General features: G+C 40.3%; 1 protein-coding gene across 4 annotated transcripts in view; it reads left to right on the top strand.

Moving 5' to 3' along the window:
- mob2a (MOB kinase activator 2a) overlaps window positions 1–23,692 on the top strand; it is a 78,643-nt gene that overhangs the window by 41,487 nt on the left and 13,464 nt on the right. The window contains exon 1 of one of the 4 annotated variants that reach the window (XM_054776483.1): window positions 6,853–15,073. The exons of the other annotated variants lie outside the window; for them this stretch is intronic. Within the exon in view, the coding sequence (XP_054632458.1) occupies window positions 14,958–15,073 (116 nt within the window). The 5' untranslated portion in view covers window positions 6,853–14,957. Of the gene's footprint in view, window positions 1–6,852; window positions 15,074–23,692 lie in introns of those variants that run through there. 4 annotated transcript variants of the gene reach the window in all.

Here is a 23,692-nt window from a genome sequence, read left to right as displayed (position 1 = left end):
GATTGAGACTTTTTCATGTTAATTTTTTTCTCTTAATATTTTTTTAATTATTTTTGTAAAATTACTGCAATTTTTATTTTTTTTGTTGTCTTGGTAAATTCTATTTTTAGAACGTGCCTCAGCTCAATAAAAAAACGTTGCAGGACACAAACGGGTGCACTATGGACACCACAGTTCTACCCTGTTGTGTATGACATGTTCTCTAGGTTCCTCAACAATAAGCCAAAGGGACAGCATTTGACAGGTGTCTCTTTGATTGTCATAACAGCTTCAGTATGTCCCTAAGCAGCACATCATGAGAACCATTTCACCAGCAATTTTCATAAAAACTGCCTCCTCTTTTCTTTGTTTTCAAGTTCCTCCCCCAGCCCACTCCCCCTCCCCATTCCAACCCTTTCCTTTCCTTTGTCGCAGCCACAACACGAGAACATGTGATGTCGCTTTGTCTCATCACAACAGCAGTTGTGTTCTTACTCCACCTCTGCCAAACACGTACGCACTGTTTTGTCCTCTGATTGACCACCAGAGGCTGATCTATGCAGACTCTCACTTGATCCGCAGTCATTGCTTATTGCCAGGAAAGGAGGACACTGAGGGAAAACATTTTCAACCTCAGGGTTATAGGAGAAATGTTGGCATAGGTGGATAGTCAATGGTCCGGTGGTAGATGAAAGTCCCATGGCTTTATGTCAAACAACCACACCTTATAATCGCTTTTTCCACCCACTTGGTTTTTGGGTTGCTAATCTTTTGGCCACCTTAAGTCACATACCTTCTCTTCACATCTTTGTCCAAGGCTCCTTGGGTGTGACCACTTCCTAGACCTCACATGACTTCCAGTCTCGGTTAAAGTGAGACAATGAAGCAGAGTTTCCTCTGCAGTCAGGAGGTGGTTACATCTCGTCTAGTCAGCTTGGGCCAGACGGACCGTTCAACTCTGCGCTCACATGGGCGAGGCAAAAGCAGCTGAAAAGACCAGAATATTGAGGAAAATGGTTTTAAAACTACTCATTTTCATGTAGTACCGTATTTCCCGGACTATACAGTAAGGCCCATTCTGTCCAGTAATTGAGAAATGGATGTAGCTTGCTACAAAATCTTCAACAAACTGATGTAGTCACCGATGTCGTTCCAATCGCGTTATTAATGTAAGATGCTTTAATGACAGCCTTATTTTGTTTACACAATTAGACACATGTGGCAAGGAGCTCTCTTATTTTGAAGACCGGAATGTGTTGTGTATGTTGAGAAGGGCAATTGACGGTTGATACGCACTGGCTGCGAGAATAAACGTGCCTCTCGTCTTTTTTCACTCAGAACCTGTACGTCGTCAGTGGGAAATGTAAAATGTTCCTTACATTAAAGCGGTAAAATACAACACAGTGGAGATATACTCATCCCGCCTGATTTGCACGCGCGCGCGCACTCACACACACACACACACACACACACACACACACACACACACACACACACACACACACACACACACACACACACACACAGCTGCACTAGCTAAACTAAGCGAACCCTGCTAGCTTTCATTCACGCTCTGTAACAGAGGAGTTTCCAAGGTTTTTCGCTGCCGTTTTGACATGTTTAGAAGTGTTTAACGGTCCCTATTATAAGCAAGCAGAGCGGCGCTTCCGGTGCTAGCTCCATACACCATGACGCAGCAGTCCGGGCACAGTGAGGGGGAACTAACGCTGTACCTATGGAGCCTAATGTCCAACGTCCAACACGATACTAACTTCACTATGGAAATGTTTGCATGTGGTGGTGCTGCGTTTTCTTCTTCTTGGGGGCGGCGGGAGTCTGGCAACCAGCTTCGAGACGCTTTACTGCACCTACCATGTTGGAGTGTGGCTCAGTTACGAATGTGATACGGCAACCGTATCGGCCCGACCTCGTGGCAGAAGGCGATATTATCCGATCTTCACAAATACAGCGGATCGGCAGCCGGTCCTGATCCTGAAGATGGGGTCGGGACATCCCTAGAAAGAACGGATGCGCATAAGTCCGTCGTCTTCCACTTAAGAGAAGTGGCATTACTTCTGCCAGTCATTATGGAGTATAATACGACAACATATCAGGAAAATGTCGACTGAGGTGAGTCATGTCCGTTGAAATATTCAGATATTATGTTGCCTTGTCGTCAAAGCTCACTTCTGGTCACGTTATGGCGACAGGTCGGTGACGTCATCGTTCTCGTATTACCTGTATACACATCGACAAGCCGGCTTTTTCAGATTCTCCCCCTCTGGAAGCCGTTTTCAAAAAATACCATTTCAGGTCACCCAGAACGGCGTTCCCGTGTGGATGAAAGACTGAAACGATCAAATGCTTGGCCGTTTTGACCTGAAAAGATTTCCGTGTGGATAGCCCCTCAGTTGCCTTTATAGGTTGATGTTTACATTGTAAATTTTCAGTTCTACAAGAGTGATAGGCGTAGCAGATACAGGCACACAAGCCTAGAGCACCCTCTCCTGGCTGTCAGTGTGGGGAAAAAAACTATATAAGTCGCTCCAGAGTACAAGTCGCAGGACCAGCCAAACCATGAAAAAAAGTCTAGCTTATAGTCCGGAAAATACGGTACATTGTGTACTCTGCCTTGATAAGCACAGCAGCAGATGTGCAGTGATGGGATGTCCACAGGGAGACTCTGGGACCTTCAGCTGCTACAGTATGCCCATTGCAGTCATACTCCTTAAGATGCTTTCATTTTTCACTATGTGGCCCTTGCTGGAAAAACATTGTAACTTATGTCAACTTATGTAATGATGATAATGTGAACCAGTACATGAAAAAAAATGCCAACATAATAATTGCACTGTCACAAACTCAAAGCTTGCTAGATACTGCAAAGTAACCAAAATATTATAGTGTCTGCAAAGAGCATTATTATCAGGGATTCAGCTGTTATACTGGACCTCATTAGATTAGGTAGGTTTGCATTGGGGCTGGTGAGTGTATTCTGTCGTAGAAATGGAAATTTTGTCACAAAATGTTGCATTGTTTGACTCAATCATTGCCAGAGTATATGCCCAAATACCAACCCGATTATTCCATTCACTCAGAGGCCATTGCGCCGGAAAAGGGGCTCGCCCAAGCCTCTGTTTGATCTTTAACCACCCGTGTTATTACTGTGTGTATTTGAGCGGAGCCTGAGAGCGTGCAGACATATAGTTATGTAATATCCCTAGAAAGACAACGAGCCCACTAATGTGAAGTGACTTGTGCACCTAAGGACACGATGGAAGCTTTGACTTAAGTGTTATGTGGCTCCGGCACTTCATGCTGTAGCTTTCCATTGTTAGAGGAGAATTCAGTATATTTTAGTCACATCCTCTATGACAGGGGCGTCGAGCTGGTTTTCACCGTGGGCCACATCGCAGTTATGGTTCCCCTCAAAGGTCCTTGCCTCAATACCTTATGACACATGTGATTATTCCCATTTTCACTTTGTATTGTTTTACTACCAAACTTGCATTGAAAGGAGTCAAGGTGCCAAGCGCCCGATTGAGTATACAACTATTGTATAATCCTATAATAATAATAATTTTACTACTAATAAAAATAATTTATTATATTCATTAATTCTTAATAAATACAAAAACTATTTTCAATTGGATTTGACAACAAAAATCAAACTTTTCTGTCAAAATTGACAACAAATATATTGAGCAAGGAAGTGTGTTTTTGATTTTTTTTTTAAAAAAACTTTAAAAAATAGTTTTCATAAAATAATACATAAAATAATTGTAAAAAAAAAGTAAAATTAAAGTGTGTGTATGTATTTATATATATACTGTACAAATGCATTGAGCAAGAAAGTGTCTTTGATTTAAAAATATATTGATTTTTCTTTTTACTTAATATAAATATATTTAAATAAGTAAAATATATATATAAAATAAACAATATATAATTATCAATTATAAGAGTTGTAAAAATTAATAATATATTATATTATACACAAATACATTGAGCAAGAGGGTTTCGATTTAAAAAAAAAATGTTTTCATTATTTTTTATTTAATATAAATATTTAAATAAGTACGGGCGATGGTCAAGCTTGAATGGGAGAGGAAGGACATCGAGTGCCGTCCGTATGACACACAGCTGGCGATATCGGTCACGCCATAAAGAGACAGCGTCTCATCGCTGCAGCTCATGCGTTTAAAATAAAAATAAAATGTAGGATATATGGGAAGTTTGCGTTGAAAAATTCATGCAATTTGGGTCATTGAGTGGTGATGGTGGGTCCTGCAGCCAAACCAGTTGATAACCTCTGCTCTATGATGTCTGTGTATCGATGCAAGTTGCATCTGGGAATAAATGACAAACATTAACATTCCCTTGTGTCGGAAGTCCATGACGAAATGCCCTCACTTGGGAGTTAATGATCTGCATCTGGCCCCCCCATGCACAGCCTCACAGTAGTAAACGCAACCTTTTAGCTTAACTGTTTAACGTATTTTGTAGCAGCAGCTCTGATGGTTAAGTGACTTGTATGTTTCCTCAATTTAGACTGGCATTGCTTTATGGTTTGGGGCAGTGAAGAGAGCTTTGTTTATGCTAAAGCCCCTGTAGTTAATACACTTCCTGTGCAAACATGGGCGTGACCCCCTAACATTTTCTCTGCCACCCACACCACCTTGCTTTTTGCACATTCCATGACCAACTTTCTCCACCTTGTTCTCAGCACACACCAATGTAAGCACGTGAAACATGCCCGTTTTTATACGTGGCACCTTTATTCTTTTAGGATAACTATGTAAAATAACTTTAAACAGTTTTTGCTATAATTTTCACACAGAAAATGTATCTGTAAGACGCTGTATGTTGATACTTGACCTCAAATGTCCTTGGAGTTGCTCTGCTTTGCCCTTTTTGTCCAGAACAATTTAAAAAATAGCCATGGGCCTCAAATGGCCCCCTGGCTGCACTTTGAACACCCTTGATTTAAGAAGAAAATTAAAATGTATGAAAATTTAATTTTAAAAAACTGCGAGAATGGGGGGAAAAAAGAGCAAAAAGTGAAATTGATACTACTCACAGGCTTTTTCCAACTCTCACAAAGATGAGATGCAGTTTTTCTTGAAATGTTTCCCTTCCTAGCATATCTACATGTGTTGCTTTACAAAATGTCAAAGTGGAAAAGTTGCATCCTTTAATTATTCACGATGTGGTCCCCGCTGGAAAAAAGTTTGGACACCCCCGTTGTCGTAATGACTGGTTTGGTCGCCTGACAAAATAATATACACACTTCCATGTTGTGCCAGCAGGTGGCAGCATTGATATGACACCGTCATTTTTCTTAACGGTGTGTGAGTGTATGAGTGTGTGAATATTGCACTATCCAAACCACGGCTGCACACTGCTGTGATGCACCGGGTGTTGTAATCTCAAGGTAATGTTTTGGTTTGGTTCAGAAATGTTGTGAACTTTATCAGCAGCTGGGGAATGAAGACAGATGAGCATATTTTTTCGCTCTCTGTGCTAGCATCAGCGCCAAGGTCATTGCAGCAGTGCCAAGCATAAGTCATGCGCACATTTAAATGACAGACAGGATTGCATTTGTAATAATAATGTAATTGGATGTCCACTAGAATTCTCTATTGATCAAAGAGTGGCGAGTTTCCTTACTTGCATGTGATCTTGTGATCAACTCATGACACTAATACTTTGACCCTGCTGGAGACCTGCTGCCATTAGCAAGACAGAAAGCCTCATTATCACTCCTCTTTTACCTGTCACATTGTGTTTGGCAAACTTGACCATGCAAGCATCTCATAGCTGACCTTGCACCTTGCACAAATGTGCCCCTGTGTGTGTGTGTGTGTGTCTGCGCGTGTGTGTATACAGTACGTGTATATGCTCTGAAACTTGACAGACAAGTGTTGGACTGGCCGGATGGTGAATTATGGGATGCACTGAGACTCTCCCTGGTTCAGGAATGTAGTGAGGAGTGCAGTTAACATCCAGGGCATGCTGTGACAACCTCCCACACTGAGCCAAACTCCATCGCCTCTCCTCATCCCTCTTGAGTCTGTTATTACACTCATTTACCATCACTATTTTTCAACTCCATTTTTCACTTTCCCACCTCCTGTTTATTCAAACATGATCTATTTTTCATCCCTCTCTTCATATCTGTTCTCTCCTGGAGGCATGATAGTGTTTCATTGATGCCAGGGGTGTCCAAAGTTTTTCCAGTGAGGGCCACATAGTGAAAAATGAAAGGATGCAGCTTTGCCATATTTTGGAAAGCAGCACATGTAGATATGCTAAGAAGTGATACATATTTCAAGAAAAACTGCCTCTCCGCTTTGTCATAAAGGTGAAAACGCCAGTTATCAATATCTTCACTCTTTGCTCTTTTTGCCCACTTTTTTTATTTTCCAATTATTTAATTCCATTTATTTAAACGTAAATAATCTTTGTAAATTTTATTTTTATCATATTGCCCCGCCTTTTTTGCTGTAGTTTTTATTTGTCCAAATATTTCAACTTTCTTCATAAGTAATTTTATAAATTTTCTTTTCATAACATCATGACTTTATTCCCATATTTTGACTTATTTCCTCAACCTAATTTTCCAAAAATTCCAAATGTAATTTGTTTTGTTTGTGTTGTGTATTAAAAAATGATGATGTATTTTTTCTTTCATGTTTCAACTCTACTAAAATGATTATTATTATTTTTCCTCATATTACAAGTTTATTCTCAAAAGATTGCATCTTCTCACTAGAATGACTTTTTCTCTCTTTTTAACATTTTGATTTTATTGTCTTAAATTACAGGCGTTTTTTTTTCCATTTCTGCTGGGTTTTGTTTTTTCATTTCCAACTATTTCAACTTTCTTCTTGTAATTTTTTTTTTCGTAATGATCATATTTTGACTTTATTCTCGTAACATTAAAACTTTTTCCCCAACCAAATTTTCCAAAAATAACAACTTTGTTGTTCTGTTTTGTCTTTGACAATATTACGGCGTCTTTTTTTTGTTTGCTATTTCAACTCTATGTTACTAAAATGTTATTTCCCCTCATAATATTACAACTTTATTCTCGTCAAATGAAGACTTTTTCCGTTAATACTTCAACTTTGTTCTTGTAAAATTATTGCTGTTTTTTCTGTTTTAGCTGTTCGCTGTTTTTTTTTTATATTTTTCAACTTTATGCCACTAAAATGACATTTTTCCTCATAATATTGTGAAATTATGATTTTCTTTTCTCATTAGATGACAACGTTTTGCCTTTAATATTTTAATTGTATTGGGGTTTTTTTTAGTTCTTTTGTTTAATAATATTTTTAGAATGTGCCGTGAGCCAATAAAAAAAACGCACTTTGGACACCACTGATCTATGCAGTATCCATAGAGATGCTGAGTTATGAACTTTAGGACACAAGTCTGGTATTTCTCATCTCCTGTCTCATGGGGATAAATCTCCCTCCCCAGAACACGGCCTGGTGTGGTGCTACTTTCGCCACTTTTAGGCAGACTTTCCATCCGGAGCCGATGCCAGAAACTGTTGCGACAGGTTAATGACTCGATCGGCAAGTTAACTGTAATCTTCCGATTGAACGTGAATTTTTTTTGTTTGTTTCATATGAGTGTTCATTTAAGCTACCTGTCAAACAAGACAAAGCGTATCTCTTCCATCTGCTCTTCAACTGTATTTCACGTTGTTGTTAGTTCTTCTTCTGCTCTCCTCTTTGTTTAGCCAGGCCGTGTGATCAGGGTTCCATGGCATGTCTCAGCATGCAGCCCTTCCCCTACAGGAATGCAGAGCAAAGAAATGAAGCCAGGGAGACGGAGAAAGAGCACAAGACAGACTTAACACCGAGGCCTAATAAGTAGGAGTGCCTAGGTTTGGTAAAAGAATTGTTCACAATCACACACATCGTGTGGTGCTGCTTGGTGCACTGTTCAGTGCCTGGAGCGGAGGTGTGAGTGCTTTATATTGAATATACTGGACTATTTTTGAATTAGAATCATTTTATCTCTTGAAAATGTACTTTTTTTTTGTATTCTTTTCTTGTTGTCAGGAGTCCAGGTCATTGGGTTCAGTGGAGAAACTTGTTTCCTGGCCTTGTTGACCTTTGATTCAGGCCCATAGAGAATCCAGGGACTCTAAAGACCTTCAGTGTTCACTGTTTTTTCTGGCTAAGACCTTACCTAAACACACTACACACACCCAGAATGCAGCCCCAAGAGATACCATGGGGTGAGGGGAGCATGCTCGGGCTACATTTGCGAAGATGAATTTGAGATTATGTCTTGCGTGCTTTCATTTTAGTAGGCTGTGCATTGACTGTTAGCATATTTCTACTGTTTTATTGCCTAGGCACCAAACAATTTACTACCTCTCTGTGTTGGTTGTATTGAGAGTTAGCACTAGCACATGATAACTACTCACTTTCGATTAAACTTGGGTATGTTCACACAACAATGTTGTCATAAACAATGCTTGCAAAGATGGTTGCAAATGCTGCAATGTGCATAAAAGACCTGTAGTTGACATTGTCACTTAAGTACAGAAACTCAAACAGGCTTTTCTTGGTGTATAGTGTTCCCTCTCTACATCGCGGTCCACCTTTCACAGATTCGCTGTTTCACAGTTTTTAACACTGTATGAATGCGCATTGTGTTCTGCATTCTTGTGGTGTATTCGAGTGATCTACTGTATCGGTGCTCTGTTGTATGTGTCTGTTATTGTATGTACCAGTGCCACCAGTAGAAGGTGTTGTATGTGTCTGTTATTGTATGTACCAGTGCTACCAGTAGAAGGTGTTGTATAGTCGTGAGAGTTAAAGTCGTGCAGCTGGAGTAAAGGTGTCGTACCTGCACCTCGTCTGAGTATGTGTTTATGTGCATGTACGAGCCACAACTGTGCTGATTGGCTAAGGGAGAACCCGCGCATTCTCTTCTGTGTCCTTATTGGCTAAGGGAGAACCTGCCCATACCAACATCAGAACTCTAAAAAACGACTGGAATTTTACAAGAATAAAGTAAAGTAAAAGAGAAAAAGCCAAGAGAAAAAAGTTTTATTCTAACGAGACAGTTGATGAGAATAACCTTGTAATATTATGAAGAAAAATAGCGTAATTTTAGTAGTATAGCAGTGACATATTAAAGACAAAATATGTTATTGTTTTAAAAATTGTAGTATGTGGGTGAAAGCGTCTGTGCCTTTCCCTCGGTGGGGGAAAAAATGTCATACATTTTGGAAAATTAGGTTGGGGAAAATGTTTTAATATTAATGGACTAAAGTCAAAACATTATGGGAATAAAGTCAAAACAGCAGACTTGGGGAAAAAACAGCTTTAATTTTACAAGATGAAAGTCAAAATAACAGAGAAAAAAAATTATTCTGAAGGGAAAAAAGTTGCAATTTTACAAGAATGACCTTGTAATATTATGAGGAAAAATAACGTAAATTTAGTAGCATGGGGTTGAAATCTTAAAGAAAATTACGTTATTAAAAAAAAAAAAATTCAACATGACAAACAAGAAAAAGGTTGGGGGAAAAGTCATATTTTTAATAAAGTCAAAATATTATGCGAATAAAGTCATAAATTAGACAAGTTCTGAAGATTATTTCAGAATAAACTTGAAATATTTGGAAAATAAAAATAAAAGAAGCAGCAAAAATGGGGGGGAAAAATGCAAAGAGCGAAGTTGATACTAATCATACTGTAGGCCTTTCCACCTAGATCACAGAGCTGAGATGCAGTTTATTTTCTTGGAATATACTGTATAACTTCTCAGCATGTCTGCATGTGTTGCGTTACAAAATATCAAAGCGGCAAAGTTACATGCTTTCATTTTTCACTATGTGTGGACGCCCCTGGTCTACATGTTTGTTTTATGCAAATCATCTGCTGGTCGCACTACCATCCCGAATATACGCACTTTGTTGGAGAAGCCTTATCAAAGTCATTATGTTGTGCAGTCCGAAGACCACTGCAGCGTTGTCGTCTGCCACACAGACCCACAGCTGACCATTTTCAGCATTTTGACAATCATGTTTCTCTTTCAAACTTCTATGTGACAAATGTGTGCTTTTACAAACTCCCAAAGACTGTTGTCGTGTAAAAGAAATGACCAAAGCAAGATTGTGTTTAGCCGTTCTAAGTTGGAAAGAGTTGCTGGCCCATAAGTGAAAGGTGGGGGTGTTTGAGAGTTTGTAATATTGCACGGGTCTGTCATTGTGATTCGAATTGTGATTGGCTGGACATAGTAGCCATTTTTCTGGTGCTACGTCCATCTGCATCTGATCCGGTTGTGACGCATTAGCTCCTATCGTGGAACCAGTGTGGAATGTCCACTTTCATACCCAACCTGTCGGGCCAGCCAGTCACCTAAGAAAGAAAACAATGCAGATTAGCTACAGACAAAAAAAAAGTGTCCTGCTCATTTGAGTTTCTTTTCATATTTATTTCAATGGTTGCTCATCTGCTTAGCTTTTTAGCTCTTTAAGTATTAGCCGTCAAAGTCTTTCAGTCACGTCTCACTGGATCAGGAAAACGTTTTTAACGGGAGTTTTTAACATTCCACGGCAGCGTATTCATTTCAACACACGCCTCAGACCTGTGGTGTTCTGACGTCAACGCAGTAATGATTTGAATTGCTCACATTTCTTTTTCCACGGCTGCCTTTGTTTTGCTTGCGCTATCTGTTTGGCTGAGCAGTTGCTGCTGCTGTTTTGCATGCAGCACAGTCCTTTGTTCACATCAGCATTTGCATAAACTGCTCTTTTAAAAAAATAAAAAATAAAAAAACAAATAAATAAATAAAAATCTCCCTGGACCCCCCCAAAGGGTGATTGTCATTTGTTGGCGATTGTAAACCAGATGCAGTAAAAGTAAAATAGCTGAAATGCTGTCATGCTAACAGTGAGCATCCTCATTAGCGAAAGTGCCATGTATACATTTGGATTTTGACATTATTAAAATAAGAAAAAATCTAATATGCTAACAATTACCATACTAGCACCTAGCAAGATTGCAATAAGTACCAAAAGTGACAAAGTGGTTCTACAGTGTCCCTACATTATGGCATGTACAGTATGTGTTTACATTTAGAAACAGGTAAATTAGCTAAAATTATAACTGTTAGCATGCTAGCGCCTAGCAAGATAGCACTAAGTACCGAAAATGCCAAGGTAGTTCTATAATGTCTCTACATTATGACATTTATATATTTGCATTTAGACATGGCTAAATTAGCTAAAATGCTAACAGTTGGCATGCTAGCACCTGGCAAGATAACACTTATTCCCGGAAGGTCCAAGGCAGTTGAAGAGTGTCCCCCTGAAAATGCCAAGGTAGTTCTATAATGTCTCTACATTATGACATTTATATATTTGCATTTAGACAACAGTAAATTAGCAAAAATGCTAACAGTTAGCATGTTAACACCTAGCAAGATCGCACGAAGTGTCGAAAGTGCCAAGGCAGTTGTGTAGTGTCCCTACATTATGCCATGTGTGTCTTTGCATGTAGACATGTGTAAATTAGCTAAAATGCTACCATGTTAACAGTTAGCATGCTAGCACCTAACAAGGTAGCAGCTGTGAGTGGGTGCTCTGCATAGCAGGCATGCCCATAATTAGCTAAATTCAAATACGATTACTTCTGGCTTAATGTTCTGATGTAAGGCTCCAGTTTGTGTTTTTTTTTCAATTTCTCTGCAACCAATCACGCTGTTTTTGTCTTTTCCAGTTCATTTATTTGAGCTCCCATGCTTTTTTCCAGTATTTCAAGATGCACGTCAGGGGCTGAGAGTACTGTTCTTACCTCAACACTACTACATCTGCCAATGCGTGTGATGCCATGTCTCGTCTAAGAAGGGAACTGTGAAACATGGGCAGAGGCATTAAAAAAAAAAAAAAAAAAAGGCCGTCTGACAATGAAATGTGGCCATTACTTTCCATCCACGTCAGATGTTGCGTCAGACTTTGCTCAGGGGCTCAATTTGTGGAGCTCAATAGCACCATTCATGTCACCACTTTTAGCCTGCAGTCCACACAACCGGACACTGTACAGGTGTGGCTATATATATATATAAATATATACTTGGAGTAAGAGGGGGGAAATTGCACGAGAGACCACAGATACTAACTTACACAAAAAATTGACAAGGCATCGGAGGAACGGAACTTGTTCACAGGCCCAGTCATGCTGGAGCTCTGTTTTTTTTGTTTGTTTTTTCCAGGAAACACATTTAGTTAGTTAAAGGACATGTAAAATGTCCAAAAACATGCATGTTAGGCTAACTGGAGACGCTAAATCAGAGGTGTTCAAAGTGCGGCCCGGGGGCCAATTATGTCCCGCAGCTGTTTGCAAAAGAATAATAATAATAAAATTAACCAGAACACTAAAAAAACAGCAAAAATTGAAAAATAAGTAAATATGCAAGATGAAAAGTCGTGATTTTATGAGAATAACTTCATAATATGAGGAAAAATAATGTAATTTAGTAGCATAATGTTGAAATATTACCAAAAAAAAAGAAAATCAGTTTCTAAATCTGCTCTAAATTGGCCACAGGCGTGAACTTAAGTGTTGGTGTATATGTGCCGTGTGACTGACTGGCGACCAGTCCAGGGTGTACCCCGCCCCTCACTCAGTCATAGGCTCCAGCTAGCAGGGTAAGTGGAAGAAAATGAATGTAAGTTCTAACATTGTATAATACCTTAGTGACACTTCCATGAAAATCCACCATCCACCTTTTCCTTGCTCTTACTGTTTTGCTCTCTCTGTATTCTTTATGGGCTAGACCAGGCGGGCTGATGCTATATTTAGCACCAAGGGAAAAGTCAGTACCCTGCCCTGGTCTCCCCCAACCCCCACGCCCATCCCCTCCCTTGCTCCTCACCACTGTTATCACAGTAGGAGTCCAGGATCACTGCAGCTCCACCCACCAATATGCCTCCCACCCTTCCCCAATCTGGTAAGCAGGAAGGGAGCCAGTCATGCAGGCTTGACGGTGCAGCGAGGCGCCTGTCAGTCCCACTGTCCCTTTGATTCTTTCACATAGTTTCATTGGATCACATAGGGGTTTTTAAACACAAACAAGCGGTGCCTCAGAGGGTCCAACAGTAATTATTCTCGACTGGCATGTCTGCAAACACACAAACACCTCAAATTGCACCCTCACTTGCACACACAAGCATCCATCCTCAAGGTCTTTTTCATCTTCCTCTCAACTTCTTGTACCACCCACATACATGGAATGCACATAGCTGGTGCGATCCCAAAGATTAGTGCGTCTTTGTGCCGGTCCACTTTTCCCTCACTCTTGCAGCTGTGCCGTCACACACAAGTTTTGTCTGAAAGGACGGCAGACAAAAAAAAAGGGTAAGTAGATGGTGAGAAAAGTCATTACATTCAAGACAGTGAGGGAATGCATTTAATGTAAAGAAGTCATCATAAAGAAGTGTGGGGGATTGGGAGTGTGGGCATTGAAGCAATTTACATTATATTATTACATTATCGTACATTATAGCAATCTAATTTATCTTATTTATTATGTATTGTGTAAAACTAAGACATGAATAACATCACATTAAAAGCACAAAATGAATGCCGACCCACCATCCACCAGTTCAAGTTCAAGCCAAGGTTTTCCAGAGAGATTATTACATCGCTGTGTGACGTGTGTGGTAAAAGCCAGTGCGCTAGCATGAATTAACTTGAGACAAATGTGCACATTAGCACTCAATAAGTCATCAAAACTTACCTTTATGCGTACCCACATAGTATTAGCATTTGACACCAAATATGAGGTGAAAGAAAAATGGTAAAAATACAGTAGTAGTCTATCTGTGCAGCATGAGATAAAGTTAGCACACGCACAATGGACTTGCGTCAAGTGAGACGGATGTAACAGAGAGAATCCGGCCACTTTTCAGAATAAAACATAAAAAAAAAATGAAATAATATAAATTATTTTTTCTTTCTGTGCGGCCCGGTACCAAATGACCCACGGCCCGGGGATTGGGGATCACTGGTCTAAATGACAGGTGTCAAACTCGAGGTCTGCGGGCCACATCCAGTCTTTCACACCATTTTAAGCGGCACAAGAAAGTCCACATGTGCAATGGACTCACTTATTGATCAACGTGTCAGTTGTTTACATTTTGGCGGAAATTTTGTACAGCAATTTTGCTGTCTTTTGCACCAAAGTCGTAAAGTCGTTATCCAGCAGGTTGTTAGCAAGCATTTCAACATAGTTGCACTGTTTCTTTAAAGTTGACATGCTTTTGCTACCAGCCTGTTGCAGTGGGACCCAAGGTGAAGTTCACAAACGGGCAGAATGTGACCGCACAGTCCCAGCATGCGCCTTTATTTAGATCGAGTTCTGCAAGTGACACGGAGCACATTGTGCATTAGCAGCGATGCTTTTAAACACGTTATTTATGTCCTCGCCCCCTGCATTGCTTGTCTTACTATGTTATTTTAGGAGCTTAGCGGGACATTCGCTATTTGACTGGCACATTGAAAAAAATGTTTGTGCTTGTGCAATCAGAACACTTGTTGCCCAATACTCAAGTGTTTGTATACCAGTTGATGAGGTGAAAGCAAAACAACTGAGGTCAAATCTACCTGGCAGCAGTGTTCATGCACAGTGATGTGTATTACATGCACAATGACACATTTTTATTTGCTTGTCATCCTCATTTACTGATTGACCACCTGTTGCTGCATTGGAACCACACTCGACGGAGATGCGTGAGCAACTTCCACGTGGGCAGGCGTTAACTTCACCACCGCCCGCCGAGCGAGTACTCGGCTGTTCTCTGATTGGACGTAGCTCATCCGAGGAGGCGGGGTTTGTCGAGAACCTTCTTCTAAGAAAGTTTTACTCTGAGTTCGCTGACTTTCAGCGGACACACAGACGTGGGAGAGCTATCCTGTCCTGACTGAATCTCCCTGGTATGAGCAATGGTCGGCGATTATTGCTCTTTCTCTGGGGATAAGACGGACATGCACTCCCAGAGAAACTCTAAAAACGGACTAAGTTGCAAAATGGTGCTTCAAGCGGTCGGCAAAGTTCTCAGGTAAAAAGCGCTGTTATTACGCGTCTTCTCCTCATGCTGCTTGCATACTAAGACTTAACTTTTATTGCGGCGTCGACTTTGTTTTATTGACGCATGAGTGGCAAATGTTATAATGTAAATGGTGCCGTTAGTACGTGGTAAACCACATCGGCGTGCGTAACTACGCAGGTATTCATCTAGCAGCTGCTCAATCCGGACGTGTAGTCTTCAATGCGATGCACTCATTCCACACAGACGAAGCTCTGCAAGAAACGTGACTTTGTCTGCACATGTTTTACCGTCATTGATTTCTACAGGTTACTAAAACAAATGAGCATCTGATATGTCGACTCAATTGTTTGATCACTACTTTGAAAGTCGTTCACGTTAATACATGTATTAGCATGGACGTCGTTGCGGTACTTCAGTGTTGCACTTTAGTTACATTTCTCCACTTGACCTACATTTTATGTGTGAAAAATGACGTATAAAATAATAATTTCATAGCCTGAAGTCTGACTGTGCAGACTTCCGAAGAATGTATGACCCAGATAGGAGTGCTAATAGTGGCTTTGTGTCTCATCCAAGTGACACAAACAAAACGCTCCCATTAATCCCCACATGTGCAAATACTGTACCAGGTTTACACGTGTTGTTAGCCTGATTGTGTCCTGTGGAAGAAGACGGTCACAATGAGAGGACTCCTCTGGGCGGGGAGGGGCAGCTTGCCGTGTTAATGTCATTGTAGCAACGCGAGTTGGAAAAGTGTTGAATTGGATTTGATAAATTTGCAAGTCTGGAAAAGTATGGCAAATGGAAACTCGGGTATGGAAAAAAATATTCATGCTTCAAGACTGTTGTGTTTTTCTGAAAGATATAATTATGAACAACTAACTCTACCTTTTCTAAGGACTAGGGAAGCTAAGATGTGTGAGAGCACACAGTAGGCAACGCATCCCGGAAAACTTTTGAAAAGATTGACAAATTGAATGGCCAGCCCTCCGCACTTATCCTCTTCCAAGCGTTTGTATTAGCTACATTACCTAGCTATAATCTTCTGGAAACTATATGGTGGCATAATGGCATACATATTCAGAATAATGAAAACAAGCCATTAATTCCATTTATTTACAACATATTAGGTCAGAAACTAACAATTACTTTCTTAGTTGATTAATCGAGTAGTGAGTTAGGCCCTAGAATGGACCAAATCAATATGAAGCAAACGCAAACAGTTAGTGGTGTGGTCTGCAACATATCAGAAAAGAGGCAAAAATGTCCGTCGCTGTTTTCCAAAGTCAAATCTGATGTGTGTAAATGTTTTTTCACAAATGTAATAGGTCAGCTTTCATGGGTGACTAAAGAAATTAAAAAATATTCACATTTGAGAGGCTGAAATCACATAATGTTTATATTTTAAGATAGAAAAAAAATTAATCGAATACCAAAATAGTTGCCATTTAATGGGACAACTGATTAACCATCAATTCATCACTGTAACTATAATGATACACATTTATTTTCAAATCGGTAGGAACCCTGTGATTTAGTAAAGTTTCCTCCTACTTTTCAAGCTTGGGGACAGGTGTCTATTGAAGCAGCAGACCAAAGGCTACATACCTCCAAACCCGTTGACGGTACAGATGTGAGGAGCAATACAGTGGGAGGCTCCACGCCTTCTTATAGAACTCATAACACATGTCTGCTGCTTCCCGCACCTACATTCATTTGACCTTTTAGAGATTTTTATTGGTCCTAATAATTTGCAATCCCCCAGCGAAGACTGAGCACAAACACTTCATCAAAGTTTACAAGGAGGCATAGTTTGGGATTTTACAGCGGTGTAGGGTGCTGCAGAGCTGTTTACGTGCTCCTCTGTTAACCTGTTTCCTCCTTTGCTGAAAGGGGTTTAGCATTAGTTGAGAAACAAATCCTGAATTGGCATAAAAAGCAATGGAAACTGCACATCAGGAGAGCTCTCTAGACATGAAATAACACTCCTACGGTCACCTTTACTCTTGTATCACATCCTTGTTGTTGTTTCTCGAACACAATGTGGGTTGATCACATGGCATTAAAAAAAAGATTGATGTCAGTTTATCATCCATTCTCAGTATCTGTGTTTAGACCCCATTGCACAACTCTTACGCAAAGTCTACGGGATGTCTGCAGGGACACGCTCCTTCAAGCATAGCTAGCTACCGAGCTAAATAGTTAGCTTCCAATTTTTTTATTCTAAACTTAAGAAAGGGTTTGAAACGGAGTTGGGAAGAAGTACAAAATAAGAAGCATAAAATGTACCAGAAGAACGGGAAGAACTTTTTTCACTCAGCATCCATGGCTGACTCCATGCAGTGCAAGTCACGGTAACGTAATGCAAGGTAATGTCTCGTCAGTGTAATATTACTGATGCCTAGTCACCAATGTAGAATACTACATATGACTTGTCTTTGAATTTTTTTGTCTAATAATCGGCCATGGTCAATCACGAAACAGAGATCAGTGGCGACGGGTGACTGTATTACTTTTATTGTTAGATTCAGTTTGACAGATGTCTTTTCACTTCATCAGTAGCCTACTGTCTTGTCAAGTCAATGTCCAACCGAGCTAACCTTCCTCCAACAAAATTCCCTTTGCCAGGTGCTTAACAACAATCCAAGTCTCATCTCTCGGTGAACCCCTGTGTCCCCTTCCTGTCACATATTGGCGTTGTGATGTTGATGAGGCTCCATTATAGTAATGGCAGGGGGGCCCATGCATACTCTGCAGGCCCATGAGCCTCTGAATGGGATTTAGCACAGGATGACAAGGGGAAGAGGCGTTAGGCAGTGTGCTGCTGGGACAGTAGTCGTTGAATTGGGACAGAGTGTGCACATGTTTAGGCCTGCACCCTGGCTACAATTCTTAGGCACTGATTTACAGTGCTGATGATGCCCCCTGTGATACCGCTGATTAAGTGGCGACAGCTGGTGCCTTCTCTGTTTGCTGCTTATTTTCTTCCAGCAGAACCAAATCTGACGAGGTATTCATGAAAAAGATGCTGGTGAACCCCTTCCGGGACTGGAGCAGCAACTTCGACAGACCAAAAGAGCCTTGCACAGGCGCTGAACGTGCTCGCTCCATCTCTTTTTTAGCCCCGTAATGGCAGCTGTGGTTTTGTTTCGCAGCGCTCACGCTGGTCTCATTGGCCTGCGGTTGTTTGAGGGAAGAGAAGAGTTTTGTCTATTCAATTTGGATCCCAAAATAGATCTGGAGGGCTGGCTTGGACTGACTGACACCACTCACATTCTGTTATTGGCAGGTATTTGGGTGATGATTTGGGTGAACTTCTTGGAAGAGAGTCTCAAAGTCATAATAAAGTAGAAGACCTTATTTCCCCCCGTGACTGATCTTTTGAATATTGTCTACGGTGCCTTTTATCCTATGTATCCTTATCAGTGGCACTGGGGTTGTTTTCCAATATTTACAGTGTCATTGTCATGTGGTGACTATAAGTGTATCTCTACACGTTGGCACACATCTACTTGTTTCCACAGATAATGAAAATGTCTATTTTTTTACCAGGTGGTGCCAGTATTTACTCAGATGATGAAGGTGTTAGCATATGCAGCCTGCGGCTGTTTTTTTATTATTAGCCCTCGGCACATTCTAAGTACTTTCAACCTAGAATTCAGAGGGAAATTGAGCGGGGGTGGGGGTGGGCTGACAAAATATCAGGAGAATAAAGTCATAATATATAGACAAAAAAGAAATTTCAAATATTAAACTTTTTTTAAGTAATAATATTCTGAGAAAGAAACAAAAAAAATAATAAAGTTGAAATTTAAAAGACAATATTCAGAGAAAAATGTACAAGAAAGTTGCAATATTTTTCAAAATAAACATAATTTAAAAGAAATTAAATAAATAAAAAGAACAAACAAGTAAAAAAAAAAAGTGTAATGTCAGGCAAAAAAGGTCCATACTGATAATACGCTTTGTCACCGATAACACAAAATTGAGACGCAGACACAGCATATCTACATAGGTTGCTTTGGAAAATGTAAAAGTGGCCCCCGCATCCTTGGGTTTTTCAGTATGCAGCCCTTGGTGGGAAAAGTTTGGACACCCCTGGTGCAGAGGGTGTTATTTTAATTTCCACTCGTAGTGTTATAGAGGAGGCATGTAAGGTAAGTTTCCATTACTGCTCTGTCATGTGGATTAATTGGAACCACACACTCTTTAATTGGCGTGGTTTGCGGTGCACTCTACATAGGTTCAACATTAGTGTATTCTGCATGGGCCAACTTGCAGTACACAATATGGATAGGATATGGACTGTGAGATGTGTTTAAGCTGTTACAGCTGCAGAGAGGGGGGCAGCAACACTATGCTTTCTTCAAGTTTAGCTTTTGTTAGGGAAAGGTGTGTCCACATGGTGGGCTGTGTCCACACACTACTTTGTGTGCACATGCCCTGAGACCTTTTAGAAGCCTGTCGCTGTGGACACTTCTCGAGGTCTCTTGTGACGCATAACGTGTGTACCACAGCTGTTGTGACCAGCTGGGTTGGGTCGTGAAAAGTAGGGTGTGTGTGCAGGGCAGGAGATAGTGAAGTAATTGTGCTGTGCTTGTTGGAACCTGTATACTTGTAGGCACAGGTGTGTTGTGTGTGTGTGTGTGTGTGTGTGTGAGTAAGAGAGACACAGTCAGTGCATTCACATCTAACAGTTGAGCTACCTCAGTTAGTTTAATAATCGGACTACTTGTGTTGTTAGAGTGTTTTAAAAAAAATGCACACGTCTGAAAATAGGCCTCAAAGTGAGAATTAACATTTTCATGTAAATGGTGAAAACAGTCATCTGTAAAAACAGTGTGGACAAACACACACAACGGTCACTATTTTCATTTATTTATTTTCCAGCAGCCATCTATTGAAACTTTGTACATTTTCCAAAAATCTTCCAAAAAAGAAGGACAACGTAAGAAGCCAAAAATGTACCACTTCCACGCGGAAAGGGAGGAGATCATTTTTTCACTCTTTCATGTCAGACATGGCTGACTCCATGTAATATAAAGGTAATGTAATCTAAGGTAAAGATGAATGTTCGCTGTCACTGCCACCCCCAGTAAACATATCGCTGTCAAAAGATGTTTATACAGTATAACATGTATGCTTTGCAGCCTTGTCGCTATGGTGGAACAGTGTTTAGAAGACATTATGTAAACAAGACATGGCCTGCTCTCTTGTGTCAATTTTGACGTAGTGGTCGTTTTTTGTTGGGGTTTTTTTCTGGGTACCGGTCAAGCACTTCTTGTAAAGGTGTTCCTTTGAAGCAGTCATCAGTGAAATGATCACTGCAAAGGACAGAACTCGAGGTGGGCATCCATCTGTCTCTCCTTGAGAAGCATTTGAGAGGTATTAGCTGAGAGGTGTTATTCCAATGACGTCACTTCCGGAAATGAGGCTGAGCTGCGAGCTAGTTCGTCATGGCTGGCGCCATGAACTATAAATGTAATTTTTGCGAATTTACCGTTCGCTTTCAAAAATCAAACAATGTAGAACATAATTACAAACAATATACTTGTATAACCTATTTAAGCGAAGCTGATGAATCACGTCAGGGACCCTTTAAGGGTAAAGCGTCATAATAAAGTAGCCACACTTTCAACAGTAGTCATAATTAAGAGAAAGCTAGCCCTCCACACGGCTAACCTTGTGTTAGTAAGATTAGTGTTAGTGTGCTCTGTTGTGGTATGTAAATTCTGCGTTAAACTTACACAACATGGTGTTCAACTTGCAGTTTAGCCTGAAAAGCTAAACTGCAAGTTATATTTACACATATATTTACACATTTTCTGTTTTTTAATTTAGTTTTCCTTGTCTTTCGTCGTCACTGTCGTTATCCCTCACCTCTTCCATGTTCCCGCTCCATCAACCAAATATCTATTTCTTCCTCTGCGTGGGTGACATGCCTCTTACATCATTTGAAACGTTTGGAAAATTATTTTGGGAAAAATGTACAATATTATGTGAATAAAGTCAAAATATGGGACTAAAGTCATAATTGCAAGATGAAAATTTACAAACGGAAACTTGAAACCCCATGTCTATGTCGTGTTCCAGTCACTGACTGCATAGTTACAGTTTCACTTTTCTACATGTAAACATACTGTAAGTGCTTGTGGGGGGGTATAGTGTGTGAAAAAGGCTGGGGTGGGGGGTACCAGTGGTTCTGCTGCTGGTGGGAAAAGTGAAAGGGAGCAGATGGAGTTAAACAGCTGCCAAGTCAGTCATTCCACAGCTCTGCAGCGATGACCTCCGTGTCACCTGATGTTACAACCCTATTTCCTTATTGTGTTTATTAAAGATAAACACCAGCATGTCTGCTTCCTCTTGTCGTTCTTGCGCATGTGATTTCACGTGGCTCCAAGTGGGCTTGTAAGTGCTTCTGACCAGGTTTTCTTGACTTGTGAGCCTTGTATCTTCAGGTTTTCTTGGCTCGTGAGCCTTCTATCTTAGACCGGCTCCTATTGGTGCCAGACAGGCTGCGGCAGTTTGTTCCACATGTGCCGAGCGCTGGTCTCTCGGCCTTGTGGCCTGCCCTGATCTGGTGAGAGGAAAGAGGCATCTGCTGCCTTTTATGGCAAAGAGTTGACTTACCAAGAACAGATGAGCTGTGTGTGTAGTGAGGACAGACATGCACGTATGAGGGGCGGAATTCTGGCATTAAGGAAGTTTTATTTATCCTAAAATAAACTAACAGCTCCAGAAATTCACCTCCCCTCACCACACAAATGTTCTCTAGACGAGGAGGAGGTGTGGAAAAATGATGAAATTACCGAGGCAGGAAATAGCTTGGTGAAACCAAATGTTTTCTGAAGGAAAGAAAGAGGGTGGGGTGGGGGCTCGGGGTTGCAGTAGGACCAACTTTCGCAGAAGCTGAACACTTTTCTGAGGAGCTTATTAGCAAAAGCCTTTGAAAAGTTGTGACGGTATCTGTGGATGAAGCTCCTTGCTCTGCTAAAGCCCTTTCACATTATGGACTATAAAGCCACTAGAACCATATGACACTCCATATGAGTTTTTACCTGTTTTAGGATGACACAGAAATGGCAAAGGTAGGAATGTCTGTAGAGGCAATTATTTAAAACAAGGTGAGTGAGATTCGAGGTCAAAGGGTGACAACATTCATGTCAGTTAGCAGGCAAGATGAAGGCAAAGGGCAATCCAAGATGAAAAGAAAGGGCAGGAATGAGGCCCAAGGCTCTGACTCTGAGGAATGGACGAGGGGGGAGTGATGCCTTCAAATAAGAAATTTGGGCTACGTACACCATCGCTCCATTCCGATTTTTTTGCTCATATGTCACCTGTATCGGATTTTTTTTTTTTTTTTTTTTGCATTTTCAGTTCAATTCCGATTTTTCCCAAATTCGACTCAGGCTTCATTCGTATGTAGATATAAATCTGTTATGTATGCGATGCTACTGCTGTCTAAACGGTCAGGTCGCATACATGCAACCTATACGTCATTGAAAGGCGTATTTTGCCATGCTTACCGAGACTTGGATAAAGGTATTCACAGAGTACCCCTTCTTGTCATCCGAAAGTTATTTTTAAAAAAGTGTCAGTGAAGCTGCTCATGGCCATGTCCCGGCACCAGCATGTGTCTCCGCCATCCACAATTGCCACAAACCCACCAAAGAGAGCATACACAGTGCAGCAGTCTGTACCTCCGTCAACACATGGCAGTGTGTGTGAGACGTTGTGTTTTTGCACATGCACATGCACATTTTTTGGTAATGTTAATGGCCACATCCCCATTAACAAAAAATTAGAATTGGGCATCATACCCTGCAAATAGCCTTAGAGGGAATGACTGGGCAGAAAGAGAAAAGCTTCTTGTCATTAATAATTAACCTGCAGTGTCATAGTTTGCTTATTTACACCAGCTCAAGCTCAGGTGCTGCGACTAAGAGAGGGGTGTCCAAAGTGTGGCCCGGGGGCCATTTCGGCCTCCAGCTGTTTTTTTTTTTTTTTAGCGGCCCGTGGCACATTGTAAAAACATAAGTTGTCAAGAAAACAAGAAAAGAAACAACAGGAAAAAATGAAAAAATCGGCAGTAATTTTACATGAATAAAGAAAAAATATTAAGAGAGAAAAGTTGTAATCTAATGGGGAAAAAAAATCATAATATTACAAGTGTTATAATACGAGGAAAAAGCATTTTAGTAGCATAGCATTGTAACATTTTAAAAAAAGATGTTCTTATTTTAAAGTTGTATTTTTATGAGGAACAATGAATAAAGTTGTACATTTTGGAAAATTAGGTTGTGGAAAAGGTATAATATTATGGGTATTAAATCCAAATATTATGGGATTAATGAGAATATTTTCAAGAACAAAGTTGAAATAGTTGGGGAAAAAAAAACAGCTGTTAGTTTACAAGAATAAAGTGAAAATATTACCAAATAAAGTTGCAATTTCACTAGAATATTATGAGGAAAAATAATGCCATTATTGCTGCATGAAGTTGAAATATTAAAGAGAACTTACAGTACATTATTTTTGGAATATTGGAATGTTATGAGAAACAAAACAAAATACAAGTGGTAATTTTTGGAAAATTTGGTTGGGGAAAAAGTTATAATATTATGGGAA

The sequence above is a fragment of the Dunckerocampus dactyliophorus genome, chromosome 5, assembly GCF_027744805.1.
Source record: "Dunckerocampus dactyliophorus isolate RoL2022-P2 chromosome 5, RoL_Ddac_1.1, whole genome shotgun sequence".
Taxonomy (NCBI): domain Eukaryota; kingdom Metazoa; phylum Chordata; class Actinopteri; order Syngnathiformes; family Syngnathidae; genus Dunckerocampus; species Dunckerocampus dactyliophorus.
Note: the sequence above shows the minus strand (reverse complement) of the source record. Positions and strands in the feature narration are given on the sequence as shown.